This window comes from Bemisia tabaci, chromosome 9 (genome assembly GCF_918797505.1).
Source record: "Bemisia tabaci chromosome 9, PGI_BMITA_v3".
Lineage (NCBI taxonomy): Eukaryota > Metazoa > Arthropoda > Insecta > Hemiptera > Aleyrodidae > Bemisia > Bemisia tabaci.
In genome coordinates, this window is record NC_092801.1 from 36,719,905 (window position 1) to 36,747,654 (window position 27,750).

Genomic DNA, 27,750 nt, shown 5'->3' on the forward strand with positions numbered 1-27,750 from the left:
GTAATATTAATTTGAATGCTGAATGAGATCCACCATTCCAAACATTTTCAATGAACAAATCTTCGCCTTCACGACGAAAAGGCGTATCAAGATTTTGACTACTTTTCTTACTCCTTCTCTTACTTTTCTTACTTCTTACAAAGATTTTGAAAAATTATGCGGCTTAAGTAATCCGCGCTCTTTAATCAGCTGAACATTAGTTAAATTTCATGTATTCACATTGTGCCTGTTTCTTATCCCCCATCATATTGCAATACGACCAATCTCGCGTTTTATTACTCACAATCCGTACTATCGATGGGGATACGATAATGCATATTTTAGAGGTTATCTTTTTGAATCATTCGTTGGTCAATTTTCGCCTTCAATTTCGTATGATTCTGTGCAACACCTCTGTTGTGAAATAGTTGCTTGAGGCGCTGTGGCACATTGCGGCGCGGTGAGCAGCCGGCCAGCGCCTACAAACCTAAGGGGATACTTCAAGCATTGCGCAATGCTTGAAGTATCCCCTTAGGTTTGTAGGCGCCAATGCGCGTTCCGCACAGATCGGCCGCCCACCTCGTCATGTGCGCAGCGTGTCACGGCGCTTCAAGCAACTATTTCACAACAGAGGTGTTGCACAGTATCTTCCGAAATTGAAGGCGCTTCAACATACTATGAATGACTCTCTCATAAATCTCATCTTTTATACGGGCTGCGATACGTGAATTAAAAAAGAACAAAGAGATTGGGTGCGAATCATGTTAAAATTTTACTTGTGGACTGCAGCTCAGTGGCGCGCGGAAAAATTATACGGCTTAAGTAATCCATGTTCTTTAATCAGCTGAACATTTGTAAGATTTCATGTATTCACATTGTGCCTGTTTCTTATCCCGCATCATATTACAATACGACCAATCTAGCGTTTTATTACTCACAATCCGTACTATCGATGAGGATACGATGATACATATTTTTGAGGTCATCCTTTTGAATCATTCGTGGGACAATTTTAGGATCTCAAAAAGATCAAAAATTAATAATCTCACATTGTCTAGCGCTTCGCATTGCACGTTCGATGTTTCGCAACATGATAGAATTACCCGGAAAAAATTAAATTGCTGCTTTAACAATTCACTCGCTGAAAAAAGTGACTGCAATATTTCAACCTATAGATTTCACAACAAAAAAATGCTACTTTAACCACTGTTGTAAGCTAATTTAACCACGGAAGTCGTTAAAGTAGCATTCTCTTGTCGTAAAATCTACATTGAAACGTCACTTTTTTTAGCAATTGGATTGAATTGTACTTTAACCACTATTGTAAGCCAATTTAACCACGAGGGTGGTTAAATTAGCATTTTCTTGTCGTAAAATCTACATTGAAATATTGCAGTCACTTTTTTTCAGCAATTGAATTGTTTAATCAGCAATTTAATTTTTTCCGTGTGCAGTTTTCAATCTGTTTAATCAGGAATGTTTTTCGACACACTTGTCCTCTCCCCTCATCAAATTCATTTTCTCGAAGATGTATCAGCGCGGTTGCAGTAGGTTTCAGACCAAGACGGTTTCAGTCCAGGACTGAAATCTAATACACCACAACTCTTCAAGTTCTTGCATCTGGTGCGGTATCATGCCAAATTGAAGGCGTTTTTTATCGCGTTAAAATCAAAGAGTGAACAGAGGCTGTAGCTGTAATACGGATTGTGGGCTGAGTAGGACCCGTACTTTTACAGGTTGTCTCCGATTGGCTGATTTCCCTGCCAATTTTGCAATCCACATGCCCACTTGCTAGGACCTTTATGGAAAAAAAACATGGGGTTCATTTTTCATATTAAACGAAAACACGAAACAATTCAAGCGTCGGAGATTTCAGAAATCAATTCTCTAGATTTTTCTAGAAGAGATTGATGGGTAATACTGCCGTGCTAGTGTATGCCGTATGAACACTCTAGAGTTGCTAAATTTCCTCGGAAAAAAACTATCTTTGAGAATAGTTATGCATATTTTTCCTGTAATATTTTCAGATATTTTCGATCTAAGTGGGAACAAAATTGTCTGGATAATCGGAGGAGAAATATTCAAAACTGTTCCAATCAATTCGTATATTATCAAAGAAAACTTGCCAATGTCTGAGGTCTTAATCGGCGTTTTTCCTTAGCACGCGGTATAATACATGACAATCATTTCTCAAAGCACCGAACTGCTTGACCTGGAATTTTTTCTTCATGACACTAGGTGTCATATTTCAAGTTGAAGAAAACAAATTCCAGGCTGTTCAGTGTGAAAAGAGTGTCATGCATTTCCCACCAGTCTCTTCAGAAAAATTTGAAGAATTGATTTCTGAAATCTTCTACGCGTAAACTTTTCCTTGTTTTCGAGATATTTTTGATGAAAAGTAAACCCTGTGTTTTTTCCATCAGGGTCCCAGAAAGTTGGTTCCTGCAGACGATTGCAAAATTGGCGGGAAAAATCAGCCAATCAGAGACGACTCGTAAAAGTAAGGGGTGCCACTTGGCCCGTGTTACGGCCCTTGTTTTCCCTTTGATTTGAACGCAGTTAAAAACGCCTTCAAATTCTTATGATACCACACCAGCCGCAAGAGCCTGATAACTTGCACGCGCACGCAAACGTAATAGAGGCGTTGGGTGCATTGCATTTTACGGTCATGGTTTGAGTTTGAAACGGTGATATATGTTAATGGGTATCTGTGTGCGGTGGATGTTAAGTAAAATGCTTTGAAATACATTCTTCATCTCAAACCATTGAAATAAGTAAGTGAATTCGGCGGGTATTTGTATGTATTTGATCGAATTGATACATGCATAATGTGAATTATGTAGCCTAGTATGGAAATACTATTTCTGTTGTACCTAATTATTTCATTTTCTCGATATAAAGGTAAAACACCCTTTTCTGAGCAATACAACTGATTTATTTTTTTAACGGAAGTTATGTACAAACTATATACATGTAAACTTAAAACTAAGCCAATCTTCCGATTTTGAGTAGGAAATCGTTGGACATAATTTAAGCGTCCAAATCATTGACATATGATTTTTTTTTTAAACTTTGTACATCATATTGAATAGAGACCGTCGTAAAGTATTACATTTGAAAATTAATGTAGATTTTAACTTAATTTATAAACCCAGTTTAACAATTTTGAAGTCCAGGGGCACCCCTTAATTTTTCAACTTAAAACCTGTTTGTTCTAGAATCACTTAACAGTCATTTAACACATGTCTTTACACTAAATATTGCTTTCAATTGGACTGCTATTCTTGGGGGGGGGGGGGGGGGTAGAATTGCAATGCTACTTAGCTTGTGAAACTTCTTTCATCTGAGATAACAAACAAGAACAGTATTTGTTCGTACACAAAAAATGAAAGTCGAAGGAGCTACTTATCTTGTATAATATCAATCGTTCGCCTGCTTTCTATCAACTTCTTGTGAACCAAAAAACTGCTTAGTAATAGCAACACTGTAATGATCGTTATTTCAGTTTTTAAAAAATACATGCAGCTCTGTTGTATTTATCCCATTATTTTAGTATTAGTAGCAAAATTTTGACAGCTCCAAAAAAGTTCAAATATGTGTAAATCGATAAAACATCCTGCTTTTAGGAGCTTTTTCTATAAAGATGAGGCAGTGCCTCGACCAAACACCGAAAGCATCCGCTCTAATAATTGTTGAGTTCAAGTTCGCCATGTTGGTTTCCTCCAGCCAGCGATGGTTTTTGATCGCTTTTTAAATGTAGCGCCAAGAGCTAATCTTTGCAACGTCCGTCAACACCAATTTTGTTCAGCCCCTGTCGAAGGAGCATTCTTACGGTTCAACTATCGATGGATCGAAATAAACCAGTCGTGGCGCCACTTTTGGGTTCTGAGCAGTGGCGTTGCTGTCTTTACGATATATCGATTGATCTGCCACTTAAAACCATGAAAAAGGATCGATTACCAGAATGTTCGCAACGCACACCTTAATAATCGATTCTTTACTATAGCTTCAAATGGAGAAATATCGATAATATAATCGATCATTCACGTCTCGTTACTGGTTCTGAGGTCTCGGCGCGGGCAATTGTCGCTCACTCTCCTCTTGTTTTTTCAATTTACTCCTCTGTTGATGGTTGTCACATTTGGGTCACCAATTTCCACCACTCCTGAGGAAAAAAATCGAAAATTGATTCGGAAATGCCACAAAAATTTACGCATAATCTTTAGAAAAACTTAGAGGTGTAATTTGGACGTATTTCTATCAAACACACTGGAAAAAAACACATTGGATCAAGAGTCCAGACTCTTGAAAATATTAAAAAGAAAAAATACTCTTGATTCAATCAGATTTAAGCTTAAATCAAAAGGAAATCCGCTCAAATTAAGAGGCTTGGCTCTTGAATTACGCAAAAATCCGATTGAATCAAGAGTATTTTTTCTTGTCGATATTTTTAAGAGTCTGGACTCTAGATCCAATGTGTTTTTTTTTCCAGTGCAGAATTATGTGCAGGTGAGAAATATGGGGTGTGCTCCAGAAAGCTGCATAGGAAACAATGTAAACGTTGGGTGTGATTCCTTTTGAAGAATTGGAAAAGCGGGATTTTAAATTAAGCAAACAGAACTATGCGCCAACTGTATGCGGGATATAGTCCAGGCGCCTGGTAGCTAAAAATGAGGCTACCTGGAATTTTGGGTACACAGCGATTTTTTTGGCTTACTTTTTGTTTTTTGGGTCGCTGAATCCGAATCTGAAGTTTCCGCACGCGTATCTGGTGAGCATTTTCCGCTATTTTGAAAAAATGGCCTAAAAAGGCCTTTTTTTGCGGTTTTTTTGATATAGCGGCTACGGATGAGGAAAAGTCCCGGATTTAGCTAATGTTTTGAATAGCTGACAAAATTTGGAAGAAAATGGTATATGAATATGCTAGGTTTGCTCAAAAATTGAGGAACCTCGGATTTCGGAACTTTAGAACGCTTCGGAACTTGGCTGACCGCGGCGAGCCGGATCGCGCGTTGACGGGTGCGCCGCGAAAACGTGAATAGGCGCGATGTTCACGATGCCGTATCTTCCTCAATTTTTAAGCAAACCTAACATATGTATACACCATTTTCTTCCAAATTATGTCAGCTATTCAAAACATTAGCCAAATCCGGGACTTTTCCTCATCCGTAGCCGCTATATCAAAAAAACCGCAAAAAAAGGCCTTTTTAGGCCATTTTTTCAAAATAGCGAAAAATGCTCACCAGATACGCGTGCGGAAACTTCAGATTCGGATTCAGCGACCCAAAAAACATAAAGCAGGCCAAAAAAATCGCTGTGTACCCAAAATTCCAGGTAGACTTACCAGGCGCCTGGACTAATATATGAGCCGCGGGCATGGCACGAGAGCGTTGTGGACAGGGCTCATGAGTAAATGGTCACTACCACCGCGACGACGGCATCCATCTCCGTTGACGTCACTGGCGCTTTATTATTTTCACTCACCCTTACGGCCAGAGAACTGACGGGCACACCCCATATTTCTCACCTCCACACAAATCTATTTGATAGAAATACGTCCATATGAAAGAATAAACATGTATTATTTTGAATTTTGTGGACAAACATAGCAATCTAAAGGTTGTCAGGTTTACCGTTTTCAATAATAAATTGAACTATTATATGTATTAAATATTTTCATATTTTATAAACCACCCACCGGTACGGTCATCACTGTAAATGGGCACGATCATTTTTTAATGAGAAAGTTTGAGATTAGAACTGACCGTCAAAGAAGGTCTGCCCAAGGCAAAGGAAAACGGTTTCAGGACATTTTTCAACGATTTTTTGTCCGAGCACCTGCTTTGATCAGTAGTTTATGTCCACGCGTAAAATGGGCAACAGTGACTTGGTCCCAGCGTTATATCTAAGTCAGTAAGTAAAATTGGCGGAATTAGGCCAATCAACCTAAACACAACAACAACAATTGTTGAATACAGTGGATATCGGATATAACGACTTCGGTTATAACGACATATCGGGCATAACGACGTAAATTGGTCGGTCCCGGCTGAAATCCCATTCATTCAATGTGTTTATGTATCGGTTATAACGACATCGCATATAACGACATATCGGTCATAGCGACGAAGTTTCCGCGTCCCAACAGATGTGATCATCGGTTATAACGACCTGAGCGACAGCAACAGAAGCCGAAGAGGAGAGGATCTCGTTTCCAGACGCCCTAGAAGCCATCACAACTGTTCAAAAATTCCTAATTTTGAATCCAGAATGGAACGATTCCACTTTATCACACTTTACGCTCGGCCCATAGAGCGTTACAAAAAGGGTACGCGAACACAATTGTGAAGCAAAAAAAAATCACGGACTATTATTCAAATTAGAAGTTTTATACTTCTTCGGTATTGCGCATATGTAGTGCAAACATAATGTAGTATGTAGTGCATGTAATCTCAATATTATAAAATACCTTGTTTTTACAAATTCAAACAAAGTGTTTTAATTAAAATTAGTCCTGGAATAAAAAAATAAAAAAATAAATGAATTAAATAAATACTCAATTCAAATAAAATTAGATAAAGCTAATAAACAAAGGTGTTACTGAAGAGATAATGAATCAGCAGCAAAATTCACCGGGCCCTGGAATCCCACCTACAGCACAGCCTTGTTTCAGCTCTTTAACATAGGGTACGTGCGTAAAAATTCCACTATCGGTTATAACGACTATCGGCTATAACGACCGAATATGGCTGGTCCCTTCAAGGTCGTTATATCCGATATCCACTGTATTTCGTTTTATTTCCATCCTCAAAATTTTCGATGTACAATTTATTTTACATATGCTTTTTTTAAAAATAAGAAATGAAAATATTGTTTCATTTTAAAGATATTTACATTTTTAAACGTCGCAAATATTTGTAAGACCTTTCCCAAGAGATAGCATCAATATTAATCTCAATGAGCCATAGTTTTGTTGAAATAAACTATTCAAAAATGAATAAATTAAGTAAAAAACTCAAGAACCACGCAATCTTTGGGCTTAACCAATTTATTCATCTATCTTTCAGAGTCAAATACGTCCAATTTTGAAGGTTTGGTTGCGTGAACACGACGCATCAGAACATTAAAAGTACAAAATATCAAAGAAAAAATTAAAGTGCCGTGGGAATCATTAAATTTGACCCGAAGCCACCTTAATATTTACAGAACACACGTTATATTTTCCTTTGATATATATTTTTTCCCCATCAATTTAATTGAGAATAACCCACGCAGAGTGTGCAAACATGTCAAAATCGTGAGTTGAAAAACGCTGACTCCACGAGTTTAAATGTTAGAACTCAACACAGAGCGGAGCGGCGTGCTGCCGGCGCGAAACGCGCACTGGCGCCTACAAACCCACAGGGATACTTAACATTATTAAGTACGGATACTAGTACTCAGTGACTTTTTGGACTACCGCTCTCTTTTTGTGCCGCAGTACCTTGATTTATTTTGCGGGGGAAGCTCCGTACTCTTAGAGGATGATTGTCATTCTTAATATGCTGGAGCGCCTTCAATTTCGTATGATACTGTGCAACACCTCTGTTGCGAAATAGTTGCTTGAGGCGCCGTGGCACGTTGCGGGGCGGTGAGCAGCCGGCCAGCGCCTACAAACCTAAGGGGATACTTCAAGCATTGCGCAATGCTTGAAGTATCCCCTTAGGTGTGTAGGCGCCAATGCGCGTTCCGCACAGATCGGCCGCCCGCCTCGTCATGTGCGCAGCGTGTCACGGTGCTTCAAGCAACTATTTCACAACAGAGGTGTTGCGCAGTATCTTCCGAAATTGAAGGCGCTTCAACATACTGTAAATGACAGGCATTTTTAAGAATACGGAGCTTTCCTGGCAAAATAAATTAAGATACTAAAGCACAAAAAAAGAGCAATAGTGCAAAAACTCACTAAGTACTAGCATCCGTATTTAATGACGTTTAGCTACATTTTTTTAATTTCATTGGAGAAAAAACTGACTCGATTTAGGCAGAAACATTATTCAGTATGCTGCCAAGAATATTTTTTTTTTTTTTAATCAAGAATCAAATCGCTGAATGAATGCGGGGTTCTGCTTGATGTAAGTGACTTTTCTTTTGATATAAGCATCTGTCCTTCTTTACACAAGGATTATTTTCCTTCTTGACCCAAAAAGAAATCTTCTCGGCGGTAAATTTGAGCATATTTCAGTTTAAATCAAGTCACTTTTTCCTCTAGTGAAGTCAAAAATCATGCTAAACGTAATTGAATAAGGATGCTAGGACTTGGTAAGTTTTTCGACTACCGCTCTCTTTTTGTCGTCGTCACTCGATTGTGGTGTTTCATAATTTGACGTATTTCTGTCAAACGGAACTATGTGCATTATGACTTGAGCCCTGTTATGCATATATTCTTATGGGTCTCAGGGATCATGTCTTAAGGCACATAGTTGCGTTTGACAGAAATACGTCCAATTTGTCTCACTAAAATATTGAATCTAAAAAAAAAATTAGCAACATTCTGCCATGAAAATTTCAGAGACGATAGATCCATTGCCTCTCTTTTTATCTCTAGCTGTTGCCAATCATTCACCAAATTTGTAAATTATTTCCTCTCATTCCCTCTCCTGATAAGATAAAAAGGCCATCGTAATTGTTTCATCTCGTCATTTCTATCGAATAATTTTCAAAGTTATTATGAGAAATTAAATCGGAATATTCTGCCTTAAACTCTCAGTCATTTGATCCATTTGACTTACTCTTCTATGCTTGCCCACTGTCCATCGCGGTCTGAAATTCGTATTGTTCCAGTCGGGCTCCTTAAACAGAAAATCGAAAACAAAATCAAACGTACAAAAATATTTGGCTCCTAAATAGAAGTCGTGTTGTGCGATGACTGAATTGTTTAACGGTGGCGCGGCGTGCTTTGCGATGTATCGATTGATCGGCCATTTAAACCTATGTAAAAGTATCGATAAACAGGGTGTTCGCAGCGAACACATTAATAATCGATTATTTACCACAGCTTCAAATGGAGACATATCGATAGATCGCAAAGCTTGCCACGCCACTGCTGTTCAAGTAATTGTTAAGCATTGAATTGTATGGAAGACAGGGTTCATTGCAGAGTGTAGTTACACCCTTATATCAGATAGGTGACGGATTGTCTCTCTTTGGAAAAATAAAACATTTGGAGCGGAAATTTTGAAACACTGCAGAGGAGATACGCGGTTTCTCGCTTCTGCCATCGATATGCATGTTGGAAAATATAAACGAACCATGTGAGGATTCTAGAATTGCAGAATTTTTCTCGGCAAGATATTTAATTTTAAGAAAAACTATGAATATTCTACCAGGGACCATCCATAAATTACGTAAAGCACTTTTTCCCATTAATAAACCTCTCTCCTCTTTTCGTAAGGCACCGTAAGGCATTCCTTACTCTCTGCCCCCCTCTAAAAATTACGTAAGGCTCGACTACCCCCCCCCCCCTTCCTTTTTTCAATTATCGCCGATCTAAGTTTTATCAGAAATGGACGCACTTATGATAAAAGGAATTATGTGCACAGGGTTTGCGTGTAAAATAGTTCCTTTTGGCTTAAATGCGTTCAAATATGAGACACTGTATTGTACGGTATCTATATTCGGACGTCCGAATAATCATCTATACTATAAGCTCCAAGACCTCCTAATTTTGCGAAACTGGTAACGCTTAGTTCCAGCGTTCTACAGGGCCGATTTTCATGATTTTTGCGGCTATCGACGGGCAATTGTCTCTAGATTAGCCAACTCTTTTCAGATTTTCAAAATATGGCCCAGGTTTTTTTATATTACGTGGTAAAGTTGTGAATTCTCCCATTTAAACAATGTAAATTTATACTTTTTGTCATAGTTCGTTTGAGCGTTCTACCGGGCCGATTTCCATGATTTTTGCGTAAATCGACAGGTAATGGGCCTTAGATGAGCCCGCTGCAATCAGATTTTGGAAAAAGGACCCAGGTTTTTTTTAAAATCACGTTATAAAAGTGAGTGAGTTTACAGAATGCTCCGGTACTGCTACCGCTATGCGCGGGAGGATGCGCAATGGTCGAGGAGGTTGCGCAGTAGCTGTGTAGCCTGCGCATCAGCTCCACACTTATCTACACAAGATTCGCACCCGGAACCTCACTTTGAGCGGTGGCCGAATCGTCTAAGACGATAAACGCGGCCGCATTGATCACGTACAGTGTGGGTTCGATTCCCGACTCATGAGATCTTGATTACTACCCGATTATCATTGTTCATTGTTTTACTGCAATATTTCATCAAGCAGTCATTCCAAAACGCGTCCTTTTAATTTTAAAGTAATTTTAAGTAAAGTTTAAAATTAAAGTATACCTCATATCGTATTTTTTTAGGGGAAAAATAAAAAGATCACTGATAGGAGGGTAAAAATAGGGCCGCGAAGCGGCCCATTGATGGCGCGGAGCGCCTTCAGGGGGTTGGGCCGCGTAGCGGCCAGGGGGCGTAGCCCCCTAGTATACGGTATTTTTCCTTAACACAGCAGAATACGAATGGCTGAAGAGCAACGCCACATATCTCCGTTTGCGATGTAGACTTCCTGTCATACTTTATTTTTCTTTGGAAACCTAATCAAGGAAATTTCCTTGATTTTTCTACTCTGCTAACCGAATATTTTGTATAAATTTTAGGCTTTAAAGCTGGTTTGTTTCTTTTGAAAAAAATAGGAGGGTAAATTTTGAAACACCGCAGCGGAGATACATGGTTTTCCACTTTGGCAGTCAATATCAGAGACAAGAGACCCTCCACTGGCCTCCTAGCGACAGGTGGAAGCTTTTACTTTCGGGGTTTCAACAATTCCTTATGGGCAATTATTAGGGAGCAACAGTCATCACCCTAGTTACGGCTGTTGACTTACCTACATGGTCGATGATGAGCTTCGGGTGACGTCATGACCCAAACAAGTTTCCTAAACTTCGGCCAATTTCGGCTTGTTTGCGAAACGAAACTGCCAACACGTTGTTAAACATCAACCATGTAGGTAAGTCAACAGTAGAATGCTGAAGTCCCGAAAGTAAAAGCTTCCACCATGGCCAAGATACTAGTGGAGGGTCTCTTGTCTCTGGTCAATATGCATGTTGAAAAAAATAATGGAACGAGCGTCAGGCAAGGCGAGACAAGGTGTTACCCATGATTAGAGCAGTACGGTGGAGGCTGAATCGGTCGAATGATATCCTCTTCGTTCTGAGCGTAGCTCTCGGCCAGCTTCAGGCAAATTGGCGTGGCGACTAGAATGATCCCTAGACACCACGCTAGCGATATCCAAAACAGATTCTGTAAAAAATTAATAAATGAAAAAATCTCATCATACTTTGCGCTCAAAAATGGTGCTCAGTGGAAATGTCCAACGGAAAATGTCCAAGAGACAAAATGTCCTGGTTAAAATGTCCAATTGTCATAATGTCCACGACAAAATGTCCAGAAGCAGGAATGGCCAAAATTTAAAACGTCCAAAACCCAAAATGTGCAAAACCTAAAATGTCCGAAACTTAAACGGGCGTAAAACAAGTATTTTTTGCCTCGCCTTTATATGTGGCAACAGGTCAGAGAGCCGCTGAAAATACCCCGCTGAAAATAGTGAGAACAAATGAGTAGAAAATCAAAGTCTTATGAATAGAATTTCAATTCATATGAATAGAATTTAACTCATATGAGCAGAATTTCTGTATCCAGTTTTCGCCAACTTCTATGACTAGAGATTCCAACTCATATGACTGGAGAATGCAACTCGCACATGAGTTCAGCGTTGAATCTACGGTGTCCGATATCTCAAGAACTAGTCACCGCATCAAAAAAATCTTAAGAACAAAATGTACTTCGACGGTGTAAATCGGCAATCACATAAACATTCGCAACGTCGCAGACTTCAATCGTCGATAAATCGACTCGTCAACATTAAAACTTGATTTTGAGTGTAAAAATACGTAGGAACCGGTTCGGAGGGCCCCCCATAACTTGAAAACGGTTCCTATACTCATCTTCGAATTTTTTCTTGAGTTTTCTGTTATTATAAGCTTCCACTTAAACCTTGGTTCGATGGTCGAATCGAATACCGAAAAAGGGGCGAAATTTTGGGAGGCTCTTTACATATTACGTCAGTGTCTACTGGTCAGAAGCAGCATTTCTGAAAAAATGAAATAATTGAACTCGTATAAGTTGAACTTTTCTACTCTTATGAGTAGAATATTCTAGTGATGTGAGTAGAATTTCTGCTCATACGAGTAGACCCCCACTGGCTGATATTGCGTCTAGCCCTCATCCCGCGCCACCCTTCAAAAAAAAAGTTTTCTGTGTTAAAATGAATTTTTGAAATTTTTGTAGTCGTTTTTGAGCCAAACGATTCATTTGATCACGAGAACAGAAGAGCAGTACACCTGTAGTTGTCTCTACAAGTTATCCTAACTATGCTGTTGAATGGAATAAACTCTAAAACATACCACTGTGTCGACCATGTGTTGACAAAACAGGGAGCGCATGGCCTTGAAAATATACCACACTGGATAGCACCCCGCTGCCGAGTTGAAGGCTTTTTCCATGACATTTTCGCGATATTGTAAAAGATAGAATTTTATCCTGTCGACGTAGTTGGCGCTTTTCTGCAAAAGATGAGTCAAGTAATTAGATTAAAACAAACCATTGCACGACTTTAATTATTTTCAACCCCTTTCAAATTGTTTCTCCCTCGTGTTTTTTTTTTTTTTTTTTTTTTTTTTTTTTTTTTTTTTTATAATTATTTACCCAGCTGAAGTTTGCAACAATCCAATTTCTCGTACGGCCTACGACGAAGTTGGCGAGTACACGAAATTTTTGGGCGCTGTTCTTCGCCACCTTTTGCTTAACCTTTTCAGCTCAGCGGGACGATTATTGAAAGTTTAAAGCAGCCCGATAAGACATCGAATTGCGATGTATTGCATGGTTAAGATAGGGTTCTGTCTTGTCGTGTCGGGCTGACGTAGTTTCAATGATGGGGCCGCAGCAGGGTAGTTTTTGATTAAATGGCCATTACTTCGAAATAATTATCAAGTGTCTAGTATAACCTCACCTGATGGAGGGTTGGAGGCAATATGGCACCAAATAGAAACGCCGTATGAACCTTTAGGCGTTGTCAAATTTCCTTTGATAAAACCGCAATTCCTCGGTAAACTTATGAATCTTTTTCATGCAATTTTTCAGGTAATTTTGTTCGCAATTTCGCCTAAAGTAGGTGAAATTTTCGAGTAAAAATATTCGTAACTTTCTTCTGAAAGAAAAACTTTATCGGAGAAAATTTGGCAACTCTCGAATGTTCATACGGCGTTCTTCATTAGCACGGCAGGATAGCTCTCTGGATGGAACATTTGGATTCAAACACTCAAGTTAACTTTTTTCATTTTTAACCAAGCAGTGCGTGGATTCTAGAATACCATTCAAAGTACAGGCAAAAGCCTAGTTACAGCCACCGTACTGAAGTCAAATACTTAAAATTTTAAGTCGGGATCCTCTCGCTTTTACAAATTGGATTATTTCTTCGGAAGTTTGCACTTGGTGGAGTGAGACTTTTCGTTGTGTGGCTTACCTTTTGTGCGATTGAAGAAGCTTGGCTGTTGATGAAGAATTGTATCGTCTTCAGGTGCGAGAGTGACTGATTTACTTGTCTGTGAAGTGGTGTCAATTGGAGCTCAAGGGCAGTTATCTGATAAATCAGGGCCTCCTAGGTAATTTTTAGATTAACATTATAATTAGACAACCGTATTTCATGTATATCCTTTTATAATATAATGACGTTCTAATTAAGGTAGGTATATATTAAAATTTGAACGAACGGCTTGGTTTCAGAATTTATATTTAGTCATCTTTTGGTTGGTTATTGTTGCTGTATTATTCTGCTGTGCAAAGGAAAAACGCCGTATGAATATTCGAATGTTGCACTTTACCCTGAAAAAACATTTATTTTAGAATCTATCATTCTATCAAATATTTCCTTGAATTTTTCAGACAATTTAGAATTAATTTCAAACAAAATTATTTAAAATATTTTTATAAAAATATTCACAACTCTCTCAATAAATCCGTATTTTATCAAAGGGAATTTTGCAACACCTGAATGTTCAACCGGCGTTTCCCAGATAAGACATAATATTTTTACAATATTGGGCAAATATTGTCAGAATTGTCGCAATATTTACACAATACTGACAATATTTTAATCAAAATTATTTTTTTAAAAATATTTAAAGAATCTTTATTTAGTATTTTCAAAAATAATATGTAGACCCAAAATATTATAAAAATATTTTAAAGTATTGGCATGGTATTTATGCCGAAAGAAAATATGGTGTACACTTTTAACATTGGCTCAATATTTAACCAATATTGGCCCCATGTTTGCATAAATATCCAAACAATATTGTTTAAATATTGGCTAAATATTTCTGTCTTATCTAGGTTTTCCTCAGCACGGCAGGACTAGTGTCAATGAGTTATTGTTCGAAGTGACCCTGCATATCTTTGCGTTACTGTAAACTTAAATAAATAAATGGATAAAAGTCAAGTTGATCCTAGTGGTGTAGCTTGAACTTTTTCACGGCGACAGAGGAAGGAAGGGCTCGAGACGATAAATTGCTAATGTAAACTCTTTCAATGATGAAGTTCTTCCAAAAATCGTTGAAACCTCTACCGAGGGGGATTTTTCTTCTCTGAGGGGAGTCCAAACTTTAGACCCCCCCCCCCCCCCAAAACCCTCCTCTTCGTGCTGCGCATCTGGTCTCTTCTTCCAACATTAACAGATTCATCATCATACTGCCGTCCCGAGGAAAAACGCTGAACAAGCCTTCAGGCGTTTCCAAGTATCCGTTGAAAAATTACAAATGTACAGGGCAATTTGTGATTGTTTTTTTTCAAATTTTTCAAAGAATGTCATTCGCAATTTAAACTATAGGATCTGAAAATTTCAAAGAAAAGTACTCGTAAATTTTCTCAAAAATGAATGTTTCATTGAGGGACAGGCAACAATCGGATGTTCATACGATGTTTTTCCTCAGCATGCAGCACAGGAGGAGCATGGATAACTTCATGCACAGCATAAGTGCGCACCATAGTCTCCTCAATCTCGTTTAATCAGTATTGCATGCAGTGCAAATGTACACGGGGCAAAGAGGGCAGGTTTCCAATACAGCCGGCTGGATTATTTTTGCTACCTGTACGTCAAAGAAGCGCCCAAGTACATATGGACTGCATTTTACAGTGTACAGCACTTAAATATATTAAATTAATAGATGCAAAGAAGATATTTAACAGTTATTAGCAATAGAGAAGGATAGGTAGAATAATATATTAATCATTAGCAATTGAGAAGGAGAGGTAGAATAATATATACATAAAATAATATAGTTAGTAATTTTTAAGTGCTGTTATCTTCTTCCTCTACAAACGACTAGGGCATGGCCTTGTTTTTCAGATGATCCAGTATCGAGCATAATAAATTACATATATATTAAACATTCAAAAATCGCTAAAAATAAAAGACTCGTCAAAGCAATAAAAACAGCAATAAAATCTTCAATCATCCTCTGGAGGAGAGAGCCAGCACATGTGCCCACCTCTTAGGCGGTCGTCCAGGTAATTATTTCCCAGAGGGTTGTCCGGTCATACAAATTTTTCGCTAGCCTCTCTTCATCCATTCAGTCAACGTGCTCCGACCACATCCTATCCTCACACTGCACAGTGCGGCATGCTTATGGACGATGTGGACAAAAATCGTTACAACGATGAAAAAAGGATTATTGGCCCAAGAAGATGTTGATTCAGAAGTAATTTTTGCCGTAGAATCCGATTCTGAAGCCAAAAATTCTCTATGATTGGAATTTTGGCCTCAAAAACAAGATGGCTGCCGAAAAAACCTCAAAATGATCCTCTCAATAATGCAACATTTGAATTGTACGGATGCAGGTCTTTGAGGTGTCAATCCATATGTAATTTTTCCCGTAGAATCCAATTCTACAACCTAAAATTCCCTAGAACTGAAATTTTGGCTTCAAAAACAAGATGGCTGCCAAAAAACCTCAAAATAATCCTCTCAATAATACAAAATTTGAATTGCTCGGATGTAGGTCTTTTAGGTATTAATTCTTATGTAAATTCTCCCGTAAAATCCGATTCTGAAGCCAAAAATTCTCTAAGACTGAAATTTTGGCTCCAAAGCAAGATGGCTGCCAAATAAGCTAAAAGTGATCCTCTTAATAATGCAAAATTTGATTTGTATGGATGCAGGTCTTTGAGGTATCAATTCTTATGTAATTTCTCACATAGAATCCAATTTTGCAACTTAAAATTCTCTAGGACTGAAATTTTGGCTTCAAATACAAGATGGATGCCAAAAAACCTCAAAATGATCCTCTCAAAAATACAAAATTTGATTTGTATGGATGCAGGTCCTTGAAGTATCCATTCTTATGTAATTTCTTCCGTAGAATCCAATTCTAGGTAGAACCTAAAATTCTCTAGGAATTAAGTTATGGCTTTAAAAGCAGTATGAAAAAAAAAATGAAAAAAAAAAAAAAAAAAACCTCCTCATTAACGGAAAATTTGAATAATACGGATGAGGTAAGTATTATGAGCCACAAGATTTCAGTTTGTCCATTCTTCATGAAGAAACCTGAAGTTGGGTGAGAAATAACTAAATATTTCTTTTTTATTTTTGTAGGGATGATAATTCCATGCACCAAAGATACCTTCTTGATCTTTACAATAGAATGAGCAAATGCACAGTTGGTTCCTCTACAGATTTCTAAATACACATATCTGCATGATTCATTAAAATGAATCAAAAGCACACTAATTATCACTGACTTGTATGAAGAACACTACAAACCAAGTGACGAGCACACATGCCGTCTCCCAAAACAGTTGTTTTTGGCCAAATGAATGCAGCCTATAATAACAGCCTGAAATATATTTCCCTTAATTTGACGCCAAAGTATAGTCAGTGGCAGGAGTAGGTAATTAAATCCATTAATTAGTGATGTAGCATCAGGGAGGCACTTTCTGAACCTCTGCGCATGCGCTTAAGCATTCTGCGCTTTGGGCAATGCTGATTCTACATGAGAAATTATGACATCATAGGATTTGTGCTGCAGCGCAAATGACTTTTAACATGATACAGGTCAAATCTTGGCATGACATATTAAAACAGAATCCTTCTCAAATCATCAAGGAGAATATATCCATGACTAGACTGATAATGGTTGGCATCATGTTATGAAAATGCAGGAAATAATGGTAATTTTAAGAATGCAGAAATTGGGAGCTAAGCATTTTAACACCTAACTTCCTAATTAAGGGTCCTGAATGAAACGAAATGCAGGCCCTGATTTGCTCAAATATAAAGGAGGAAATAAATTTTCTATTGAGTAGAAAGAAAATGAAACTCACCACGCAAGTGTCCTAAGGACAAACCAGAAGGAAAAATACTCAAGAGTAAGTATTTAGTCACACACCACATTCAGGAGTATTTCACTCATTCTCATAATGATTGAAAACACCACTGATTCTCCCATTCAAAGAGCACAGCCTTTTATGAGCTTCAAAAACTAAGGAACGATTAAGAACTGTATAGGATGGTAAGCACCGAACATGACTTGATTAACGCGCACAGTATTCAATGTGACGATAAGTAGGTATAGATGAATTATCACTGCTAAATTTTTAAACAAAGCTGAAGCACAATATGTGATCATGCCATTTGTTTAAATAATTATACAGCTACTATTGAATTGAGCAATGGATCTTGCTTTCATGAGAATTAGAGGTTATGCTGTTGACGTACCGCACTATCTGAACTCAGCGTAACAGTCAATACTCACTAATCAAGAAATTTCACTTGCTGAAGGGAGGTAAATTGTAAAGGCAGACTTTACCTGAACAATAGAGAAACCTTACTTCATTCAATTATGGGAAGAAAACGTTTGGGGCCTGAGATATCAGGTCATTCAATTCACTGAGAGTGAGAACATTGAAAATCATACATTCTGCCGGGTAAAGGTAGAAATCCGCACTTCGGCTGAAAGCTTAATACATTTGAAATAAGAAGGTGTAAATATTTGTTACCATGGTTAAGAATGGACAACGAAATCCACAAATCTCCAAGTACTTATTAGCACCGAAGACTCACATTTCTAGTGATAGCTATTCTATGTTTCACCTCCGGTTAACTGAACGAAATAGATCACAATTTTCTCGCTAAATCTGAGAGAATTTACTTCGGCACATGCACATGATTTGAGCTAAATACGATTGTATCTAGTGATAAGCGAGACACAAGACACAAGATTTGTTTTGTTTTGTTTACCATGAACGCTGTTCAGCGGGATTTGGGAATTCCCGCATGGGAAAACCCATACTATGTTGCCGCCTTCAAAAATTGATGCATTTTAGGTTGAAAACATAACACTTAACTTCAAATAACAAAGAAAGTAGCAGCAACATAGGAAAATCCTTTGGCACAGTCATTCTAGGACATATAAGGAATAAGAAAATGCTAATATCTCAGGATATTTTGCGTATTTCTCGAGAAAAGTCCATTTGAAGTTGGCAACCTCGAATAAGCCCTATGCTACCCATGTAAAATCCACGTATGCACTTATTACTCAAATTTAAAGTTCTTATAAAAAAATTATTAGCAGCAACATAGGAAAATCCTTTGGCACGATCAAAGTATGATACCTAAGGAATAAGAAAATGTTAACGTCCAGGAGTATTTTGAGTATTTCTCGAGAAAAGTCCATTTGAAGTTGGCAACCTCGAACAAGCCCTATGCTACCCATGTAAAATCCCCGTATGCACTAATTACTCAAATTTAAAGTTCTTATAAAAAAATTATAAGCAGCAACATAGGAAAATCCTTCGGCACAATCAAAGTATGATACCTAAGGAATAAGAAAATGTTAACGTCCAGGAGTATTTTGAGTATTTCTCGAGAAAAGTCCATCTAAAGTTGGCAACCTCGAATCAGCCCTATATGTTAGCAATGTAAAAACACCGTCAAATACCCAAACTTTAACTTCTTATAAAAAAATTATAAGCAGCAACATAGGAAAACCCTTTGGCACGATCAAAGTAGGATACATAAGGAATAAGAAAATGTTAACGTCCAGGAGTATTTTGAGTATTTCTCGAGAAAAGTCTTTTTAAGTTTTTAGTATTTTCCCCATATGTTTTCAATGGGGAAATTCATTCCCGAGATTTTTCCTTCAACTTTACCGGCTTATCCATGGTGATCTACGAATGAAAATCGCAAATAAACTATCATTCCTTGTCAGAAAAACGTTCCTCACCATGAATATCAAGAAAAATTGTGCATTTTCAAAAAAAAATTTTGACGACTTTTTCGATTTTTGTCCACGGAGTGCCGCACTGTGCACTGGTCCAATTGGCTACATCCTCCACCCCAAGAGCACCCCTGGTGGAATCGCTGGATTTTACAAAATGGACGTATAAATACAACGTATTTGCCATTAGTTTCAGCTTGCAGTTAAGTGCTTATATGGATGAGCCAGAAATAGTATACCTCCTAACTGCAAAACGCAATCTAAATACAAAGGCTGTTCAAAAAGTACGTAGACTGAAGCTGTAACTTAAAAACCAATGTATGTAGATAGCTGTTCTTGGTTTCATCTTAAAGATCAACTCATTATCTACCGATTGAGACCAAGATCAACTCATTTGGTCAAAAATTGAGAAAGTTACACAAGCTTAAACTTTGAAAGTAGGTTTTACCCCTACGGCCAAGTGTTTCTGGTAAAATGATGTACTTATCAAAACGTATTTCAAGTGACAACTTTTGGCAAGCGAAAATTTTCAATAAAAACCGTAGGGGTAAAACCTACTTTCAAAGTTTAAACTTGCATGACTTTCTCAATTTTTGACCAAATGAGATGATCTTGACCTTAATCGACGGATAATGAGTTGATCTTTAAAATGAAACCAAGAACAGCTATCTACATACATTGGTTTTTAAGTTACAGCTTCAGTCTACGTACTTTTTGAATAGCCTTTGTATGCTAGGGCTAGCGCACGGAATATTTTACTGTGCGTTTACGCAGCACAGAATTCCTTGCTGTACGCTTCCAACGTCCTATCAGAAGACCCACCTTCTGTTCCTCTAGAGGCTTGATATGACTGCCGATGAGGCGTTTAGTTCTCGCGGCGAGGGTCTCCAGGTGAGTTGCCGTCTCCAGGTTTCGGATCTGGTTCGCCACGCTTTCCATTTGACTCACGAACGAACTCATGTCACGCCCAGTCACCGGCCCTTTCAGCTGAAAGAGAAGAAGAAAATTGGGTATCACGTAAATTTAATTTTATTGGTGCACCACTCGGCAATAATAACGAAACGCATTTTTAAGTTCAATTCAAAAGCTCAAAAATTTAAAAATATCAAAGCTTCCTACCTCAATTTGCTCGCTGAACTTTCCAATTTCGAATAACTGATAAAATTTAAGTCACCTATTCAAAATATTCAGGATCGATGTATGAAATTACAAAATGTATCAAATGAATCTAACGTACCGATGCTTTTTGGCAAACGCCTTCATCTGGGTACAACATACGAAACCCGTGGGTACAATTAACAATACCCATATGCTAATGCCGAAACGCAGTGATAGGTCAGATTAATTTAATAAATTTTGTAATTTTATGTATCTAACGATAATTTAATGCTCGCTGAACTTTGCAATTTTGAATACTGATAAAATTTAAGTCACTCATTCAAAAAATTTAGCCCAGATGCATGAAATTACGAAATCTATTTTATGAATCTAACATACCGATGCATTCCGGCAAACACCCTCATCAGGGTATACAACAATATGATACACATAAAATGAACAATACCCATGCAAATGCCGAAATGCAGCGGTATGTCAGATTAATTTAATCAACTTTGTAATTTAATGTATCTAGGCTAAATTTTAGTGTGTTGGAGATTATAAAAACTGTAAAGAATAGAGGTGAACTATGCAACTTTAGGGCTGACATAGATCGATTGAGCGCATCCTATCACCAGATTCTCTGTGGTGGAGAGGAGCCTCTATAAATACTCCATTGTGGGTGTAGAGGTTGGCCTATTATCAAGGAGGTGATAGTGCCCCTCTGTCCATCTTTGCTCTGTTTTTCAGTTTGCACTGATTTCTACCTCGGTCAGTTGCATGCTCATTTTCTTGTTTTAATTTTTACATTTTTTAGCTTTTGTTCCAGTTGAGAATGGGCATGTAATTGGCCCGAAACGTCCTGCTTTGTTTTATTGCTCCTTAGCCTTGTAAACTCATTTGTTTTTGTATTTTAATGTATTTTTATTGTTGTGTGCATTCAAACTATTGTGTCTTATCTCTTTCTTATCACTATACATTTTATGTTAAGTATCTAGATGCAATAATGCAGGAAGTCAAAAAAATTTGAAAAGACCCCTGAAATTTACCGTAAAATCGGCAGCATTTGATCCCGTCAGGTTACGAGATCGTTCCTTTAAGGCTGAATCGCCTTGTTGGGACTCATTCGAGATCCAAACTACCGCCTGGGGACCTGTTGACTCCTCATCACCTCGTTTAGTGGCCACTTAGTCCCGCGTTACGTCGATAACGCGCTCCAACTCTTTTAACGCTTCCCTGTTTATTACTGTCTTTCGTCCCGTCTGCAAGTGACACTTTTTTGTACAATTTACTCATGTTCATAGTGTTCAGATAACACGAAAACCCCGTTTTTGCGCTTATGATCACGATAAATCAACTTTGATACATGCAATGGCGATTTATGAAAGTTCGTAACGCTGTTTGCCCTCCATTTAAATGTATGTAAGACAATCGATTCTTGGTAGGGCAGCATGACATACTTAAACTCGATATTTTCAATGGATTTAAAGGAAGGAAACAGTGTTGGCAACTTGACAGATGAAACCGAAATCAGTCTGACTGAATTTCTCATTGTTTTGATTCATCTTTCATTGCCTTGAGAGTTTAAATGGTTGCTTGGGAGAAGCCACGCTGGTATTTACGGCTTAGCACCGCGGCATTTGAAATATGATCGGTAATGCCCCAAACGTAATTCCTCGAAAACTTCAATGATTTTTCCACTCAGTTCGCAGAATATTCCGTGAAAATGTCAGCGTATAAAGTTGGGTTGTTCCTCCTTGAAAAAATCAAATAAAGCGGAAATTTTGAAACACTGCAATGTTGCCGTGCTAAGGAAAAACGCTGTATGAACATTCGAATGCTGCCAAGTCTCTCACGATTTGTTGTTCATTTTTTAGGTTACACTGGAAAAAAAACACATTGGATCTAGGGTCCAGACTCTTGAAAACATTGACAAGAAAAACTGACTCTTAATTTAATCGGATTTTTGCTTGAATCAGAACAAAATCCGCTTAAATCATGAGGCTTTGTTCTTGATTTAAGCTAGAATCTGATTGAATCAAGAGTACTTTTTCTTGTCGATGTTTTCAAGAGTCTGGACCCTAGATCCAATGTGGTTTTTTTCCAGTGTAGTCAAGAATTTTTTTTGGATTAAATTCTCAGATATTTTAGATAAAATTGCTTGTATTAATATCAGAAAAATTGGAAGGAAAATATTCTGCAGTTCTTCAGAAAATCAGTAGTTTATCAAATTAAACTCCGCAACGTCTGGAGGCTCATACGGCGTTTTACCCTCAGCACAAAAGAATGGAGATACGTGGTTTGGGACTTTAACCACGGATATAACCATCGTGACGGAGCGAACCTGGTGTCGATGATCGGTGAGGTTGATGGAGAGACCTAGAAGGAGGTCGCTCAGCTGCGAGTGCGAGGTAGGCGTGAAGAGGTGCAAGTGTGACAGGTTCAAACGCAGGTTGCTAAGTTCCGTTTCCAGGGAGTCCCACTTGGCCACATCTGTTTCCTCTTTGATGTCGAACAGACTCTCCAGCTTGAACGTAGGGTACGATGCGCGGTTCACGCTGCAATCTCTGCGGGGAAACCGAACCAATGCAAAGGTGGCACTTGCAGGGATTAAATACTTCAAAGGCTAGGCAGCAGCGTGGCGTGGATTGCGACGTATCGATTGTTATCTCATTAAACATACGGTAAAGAATCGATTATTAGGGTGTTCGCTGCGAACACCCTGTTTATCAATAATTCGTTTTATTCAAACTGATTTAAAAAAAATAATTGCCTATTCCGTGTTATGCCATTTGAACATATGGTAAGGAATCGATTATTAAGGTGCTCGCTGCAAACACCCTGTTCATTGATCCTTATTCATAGGTTAAATCGGATCAATTGATATATCGCAAATTTCGTCACGCCACTGATTCCCTTGATTTTTCTGACACATATTAATGAAATTCCCTGACAATTGAAGATATGCCAGATGGTAAAAAGACATAATTAGAAATAGTTTCCAGGCAAAATTTGTCGTTCGAAATGTCAAACCCATTCTAAAACGCAAAATAAAGGTGAGCTGATAATTTTTTCCTAACATTTTGGTCATTTTCCCTGATATTATAAAATTCCTTGACTTTTCCCAGTTTCCCTGGCATTCCCTGACTGTGGCAGCCCTGCAAACAGGGATTAAATACTTCGAAGGCAGCGGCGTGGCGTGAATTACGATGGATCGATAGTTATGCGATTTAAACATATGGTAAAGAATCGATTATTAAGGTGTTCGCTGCGAACACCCTGTTTATCGATCCTTTTCCATAGATTTAAATGGCATAACAATCGGTACATTGCAAAGCACGCCACGCCACTGCTCAAAGGCTGTGTCTAATTGTTAGCTTAGAGCAAAGTGTGAATGTGTAAGGAATATTCTAGCATTGGAGACCCAAGGTTTTTAGGTTGGAGCACATCGTCACCTTCCGGCCAAAGTATCAGAAGTGCCATGCGACGTTTCAAAATTTCCGCCGCCATTTTATTCTTTTACAGAGAAATTGTTAGTTGACTCTGCTTGAAAATTTCACTGAATTTCATCGGCAGCACAAAGAAGATTCAGTGACATATTCGGACAGCTTCGTTGAACAATTTCTCTGTAAAAAAAAAAATAAAATGGTGGCGGAAATTTTGAAACTTCGCATGACGCTTGTGATTCTTTGGCCGGAAGGTGACGATATTCACTGTGATAGCGAAATTGAGCCGTAAGTGCTAAAACCTTTGAGAAAAAGGGCTCAGAAGCGTCTGACCGAAAAATTTTATTGAAAGAAGCCCTAATTCTTTTTTAAATTGCTATCAATCATTAAAAAACCTCTTAGAAATAGTATAGATGATTACTAATCTACATATTTTATTTTCAATTTTATAAATAGGATATTTTTTGTTTTGTTAGGCTATAGCGATATGTAAGACACCCGTAACTCGGCGGTGAAACTATCAAACCACGTATCTCAGTTTGAGACTTCGCAGACTTCTTGTCATACATTATTTTTTATATGAAAAACTACTCCAAATCAATTCACGAAAACTTATGGTTTTCGTGGTTTCGACCCATAAATGTGGTTTAATATTTTTTGCTTCCACCGCCCTGTTTATGGCGCAAGTATATGAAGTATTCCTACAGTCTTGTGGGCGCCAATATGCGTTTCACACCGATCGTCGACGGCACTGTGTTTGACGTAATGCGTGAAGTATTCACGTAGTCTTGTAGGCGCTGTGCGTTTCGCCGATCGCACTGTTTGGCGCAATGCGTGAAGTATTCATGCAGTCTTGTAGGCGCTATGCGTTTCGTGCCGACCACCGCGCCAAGGGCTTCTCTTTTTCATCTCATCAAATCCCCGTCATCATTGCTCTCTGCGCCGAGCCTCGCCGCTTTAGGCCAAATTCCGTTTTGGTTTCTCTCTTAACTCGAACAATTTACGGTGTTGTCTCTTGTGTTACCAAAAGACGACAAAATTAGAAATTACTATATCTACACTCTCAGGAAATGAGAGATTTTGTCGTTTTTTCTCGTTTGTAATTTTTTTTTTTTTTCAGAATCCGATTTTTTTTGATACCTACATTAAAAAAATCGCAAAATTTGCCGCCATGGTCCATCCCCTAAATCTGACCCTGAATCCTAAACACTACGACCTCGACTTTGAGAGATTTTGTTAATTCAAAAACTAATTTCATTCGGAACATATTGATGGCTAAAGTGCAAAACCACGTATCTCTGTTTGCGACGTTGTAGACTTCTACTGCCGTGTTAAGGAAAACGCCGTATGAAAATTTGAAAGTTGCCAAATTTTCCTAGATAAAACATGCATTATTGACTACATTCATGCACATTTTTTTGAAATTTTTGAATCTTAGATTTAATGGCGTACAAAATTGTTTGAAATTTTTGAAAACAATATTTACAATTTTCCCAGTAACATAAGTTTTTATCGAAGGAAACTTGACAACGCCTGAAGGTTCTTACGGCGTTTTTCCTTAGCACGGCAGTCCAGTCATCCTTATTTTTACATGGAAAAACTAGTAAGCGTAACTTCTTGAAAACTTCCTCGATTTTTCTTATCTGTTGGTAGAATATTCAAATTCCAAGCTACGAAGTTGACTTGTTCCTCTTCGAAAAAATAAAATAGGAGCGGACATTTTGAAACACGGCGATGGAGATATGCGGTCTCGTACTTTAACCATCGATATTAAAATGACGCTCTTGCAGGTGGATGCTTGAGAAAATTTTCTTTCGTGTTGAATCAAGATTAAAACACTTAGAAAATAATCTCGTTGTTTTATGTTTTGATTTATTGTATTATATTGCTGAAGATGGGTTTAAACCTGAACTGCATACGATAAATTATCAATTACAATAGCATGTTGCTTTGAAAAGTTAAAAAAATGCGTGTTTCGGTTCGTTTTATCCTTAATTTTATTACTGAGAAAACACCTAGATTCACCTCGATCTACAGTATCTGCTTGATAAAATGTGGCAAAGGCGGAAATATATCAACAAATAAGAGTTATAATGTCTCTTTTGTACACCGAATCCGAACCACTATTGCTGTGTCTTTCTCCTAGTCACCCGCACCCCCCTTCTACTCCAGTTAATTTTTCCCATCCCGGACACCCCCCCCCCCCCCTAGCCGGATCTTATCGCTGATGCTTCCTTCTTTGGATGCTTCCTCTGTTTACTTCCACCGGTTGCCAAAACATGCCGGCTTCCTATCCCTTTTTTTATCCTCTTGTAAATGTTATGAGAAGCACTCTCCCGTGCTAAGGAAAAACGCCGTATGAACCTTCAGGCTTTGCCAAATTGTCTTTGATAAAACACAAATTCCCTGGTAAACTAACAAATATTTTTCTTCCAATTTTTCAGAGAATTTTGTTCGTATTGTGATCTAAGGTTCCTGCAAATTTCAAGGAAAAATATTATTAATTTTCCTCAAAAATAAATTTTTATCAAAGGAAACTTGGCAACTCTCGAATTTTCATACGGAGCTTTTCCTCAGCACGACAGTGTGCGCTTAGTAAAGATGTTAATGTTCATTCAGGCTTTTAAACTTTGACAGTTTTTCCTTCATCTCATTCTCTCTCAGTTTTAAGTAAAATATGCTTGAATGGGTCTATTGCACACAAGAGTTAAAGAAGAAGCACAATTACTACCCTGCCCTTCTCCTTTCCTTTAAAAAAAAAAAAATCCGTAAAAATGATCAGTGGTTTTAGCTCATTCAGTATTAAGTTATGCACAATAGTTAAGCTAGGCAACCACTTAAGTGACATTAAGATTTGTAACCACGTGTTTTACTAATACTCATTTTTAGAGCTAAACGTTTTTCTATTCCGATTGAAATTTTTTAGTTTTTTGGTCTTGTTTTCCCGCCAAATAGTACGGACCCAGCAATATTTTATAACCCTATTGCAATTGGATCGGATTTAGCAAAAAGGAACCAGCGTGGCGTGCTGTGCAATCTATCAATATTTCCCCATTTGAAGCAGTTGTAAATAATCGATTACTAAGGTTTTCGCTGCGAACACCCTGTTTATCGATAATTTTCCACAGGGTTCAATAGCCGATCAATTGATATATCGCAATTCACGCCACGCCACTGGAGCCAGCTCGATTATAGTGTTTTCAAAATCGTGCAACTTCTTCTCTTTTTTTCAAAAACACTTGATATATGTACAAAATTCAAATTTACGCAATTATTCTCTTTAAAATTAACAAGTTTTTGGTGGGAAGATTTTTTAGATGATTATGAAGAAGCAACATTTTTACAGCACTGTAATCACGCTGGTTCCTCTTTGATAAATGGGATCCACATATAAATCGGGCCACTTGGATCGCAGTTTGCAAAAAGAAACCAGGAGCATTGCAATGTTGCTAAAATTGTGCATCTTCTTTTGTCTTGGAAGAAAACCTGATTATGCATTAACAGTTCCTATTTTACTCGCTAAAAACTATAAATTTCTGACAAAAATTACTATGTTTCGTATTTTTTTATGGTTTCAGTAATTTTATTGCAAATGATGAAGTTGCACAATCTTAGCATCATTGCAATGCTTCTGGTTCCTTTTTCCGAGATGCAATCCTCTCGTTTTAGTTTTTTTGTCTTATTATCCACAATGTGACCAACAATAACAAGTTTATACGTCGTTTCTGCCACGATTAACTCATTAATGTGAGAATTTTTGATAGAGAAGTGTAAAAGGGAAAAATTTGGCATCCGGGCATCTCATTCCACGGCCCCTCCCATTCTCACCATTCGCCAACCTTCTTTCTTTCCGA

The 27,750-nt window shown here is 37.9% G+C and overlaps 1 protein-coding gene across 1 annotated transcript in view; it reads right to left on the reverse strand.

The window, feature by feature from the left end:
* Nucleotides 1-3,493: 3,493 nt before the first annotated feature.
* prom (prominin) overlaps nt 3,494-27,750 on the reverse strand; it is a 123,734-nt gene continuing 99,477 nt past the window's right edge. Inside the window, exons 11-17 of the mRNA XM_019050037.2 lie at nt 22,795-23,017; nt 20,175-20,339; nt 13,604-13,738; nt 12,486-12,644; nt 11,177-11,322; nt 8,748-8,807; nt 3,494-4,144 (exon numbers count right to left, since the gene is read on the reverse strand). Coding sequence (XP_018905582.2) covers nt 4,126-4,144; nt 8,748-8,807; nt 11,177-11,322; nt 12,486-12,644; nt 13,604-13,738; nt 20,175-20,339; nt 22,795-23,017 — 907 coding nt within the window. The 3' untranslated portion in view covers nt 3,494-4,125. The remainder of the gene's footprint in view (nt 4,145-8,747; nt 8,808-11,176; nt 11,323-12,485; nt 12,645-13,603; nt 13,739-20,174; nt 20,340-22,794; nt 23,018-27,750) is intronic.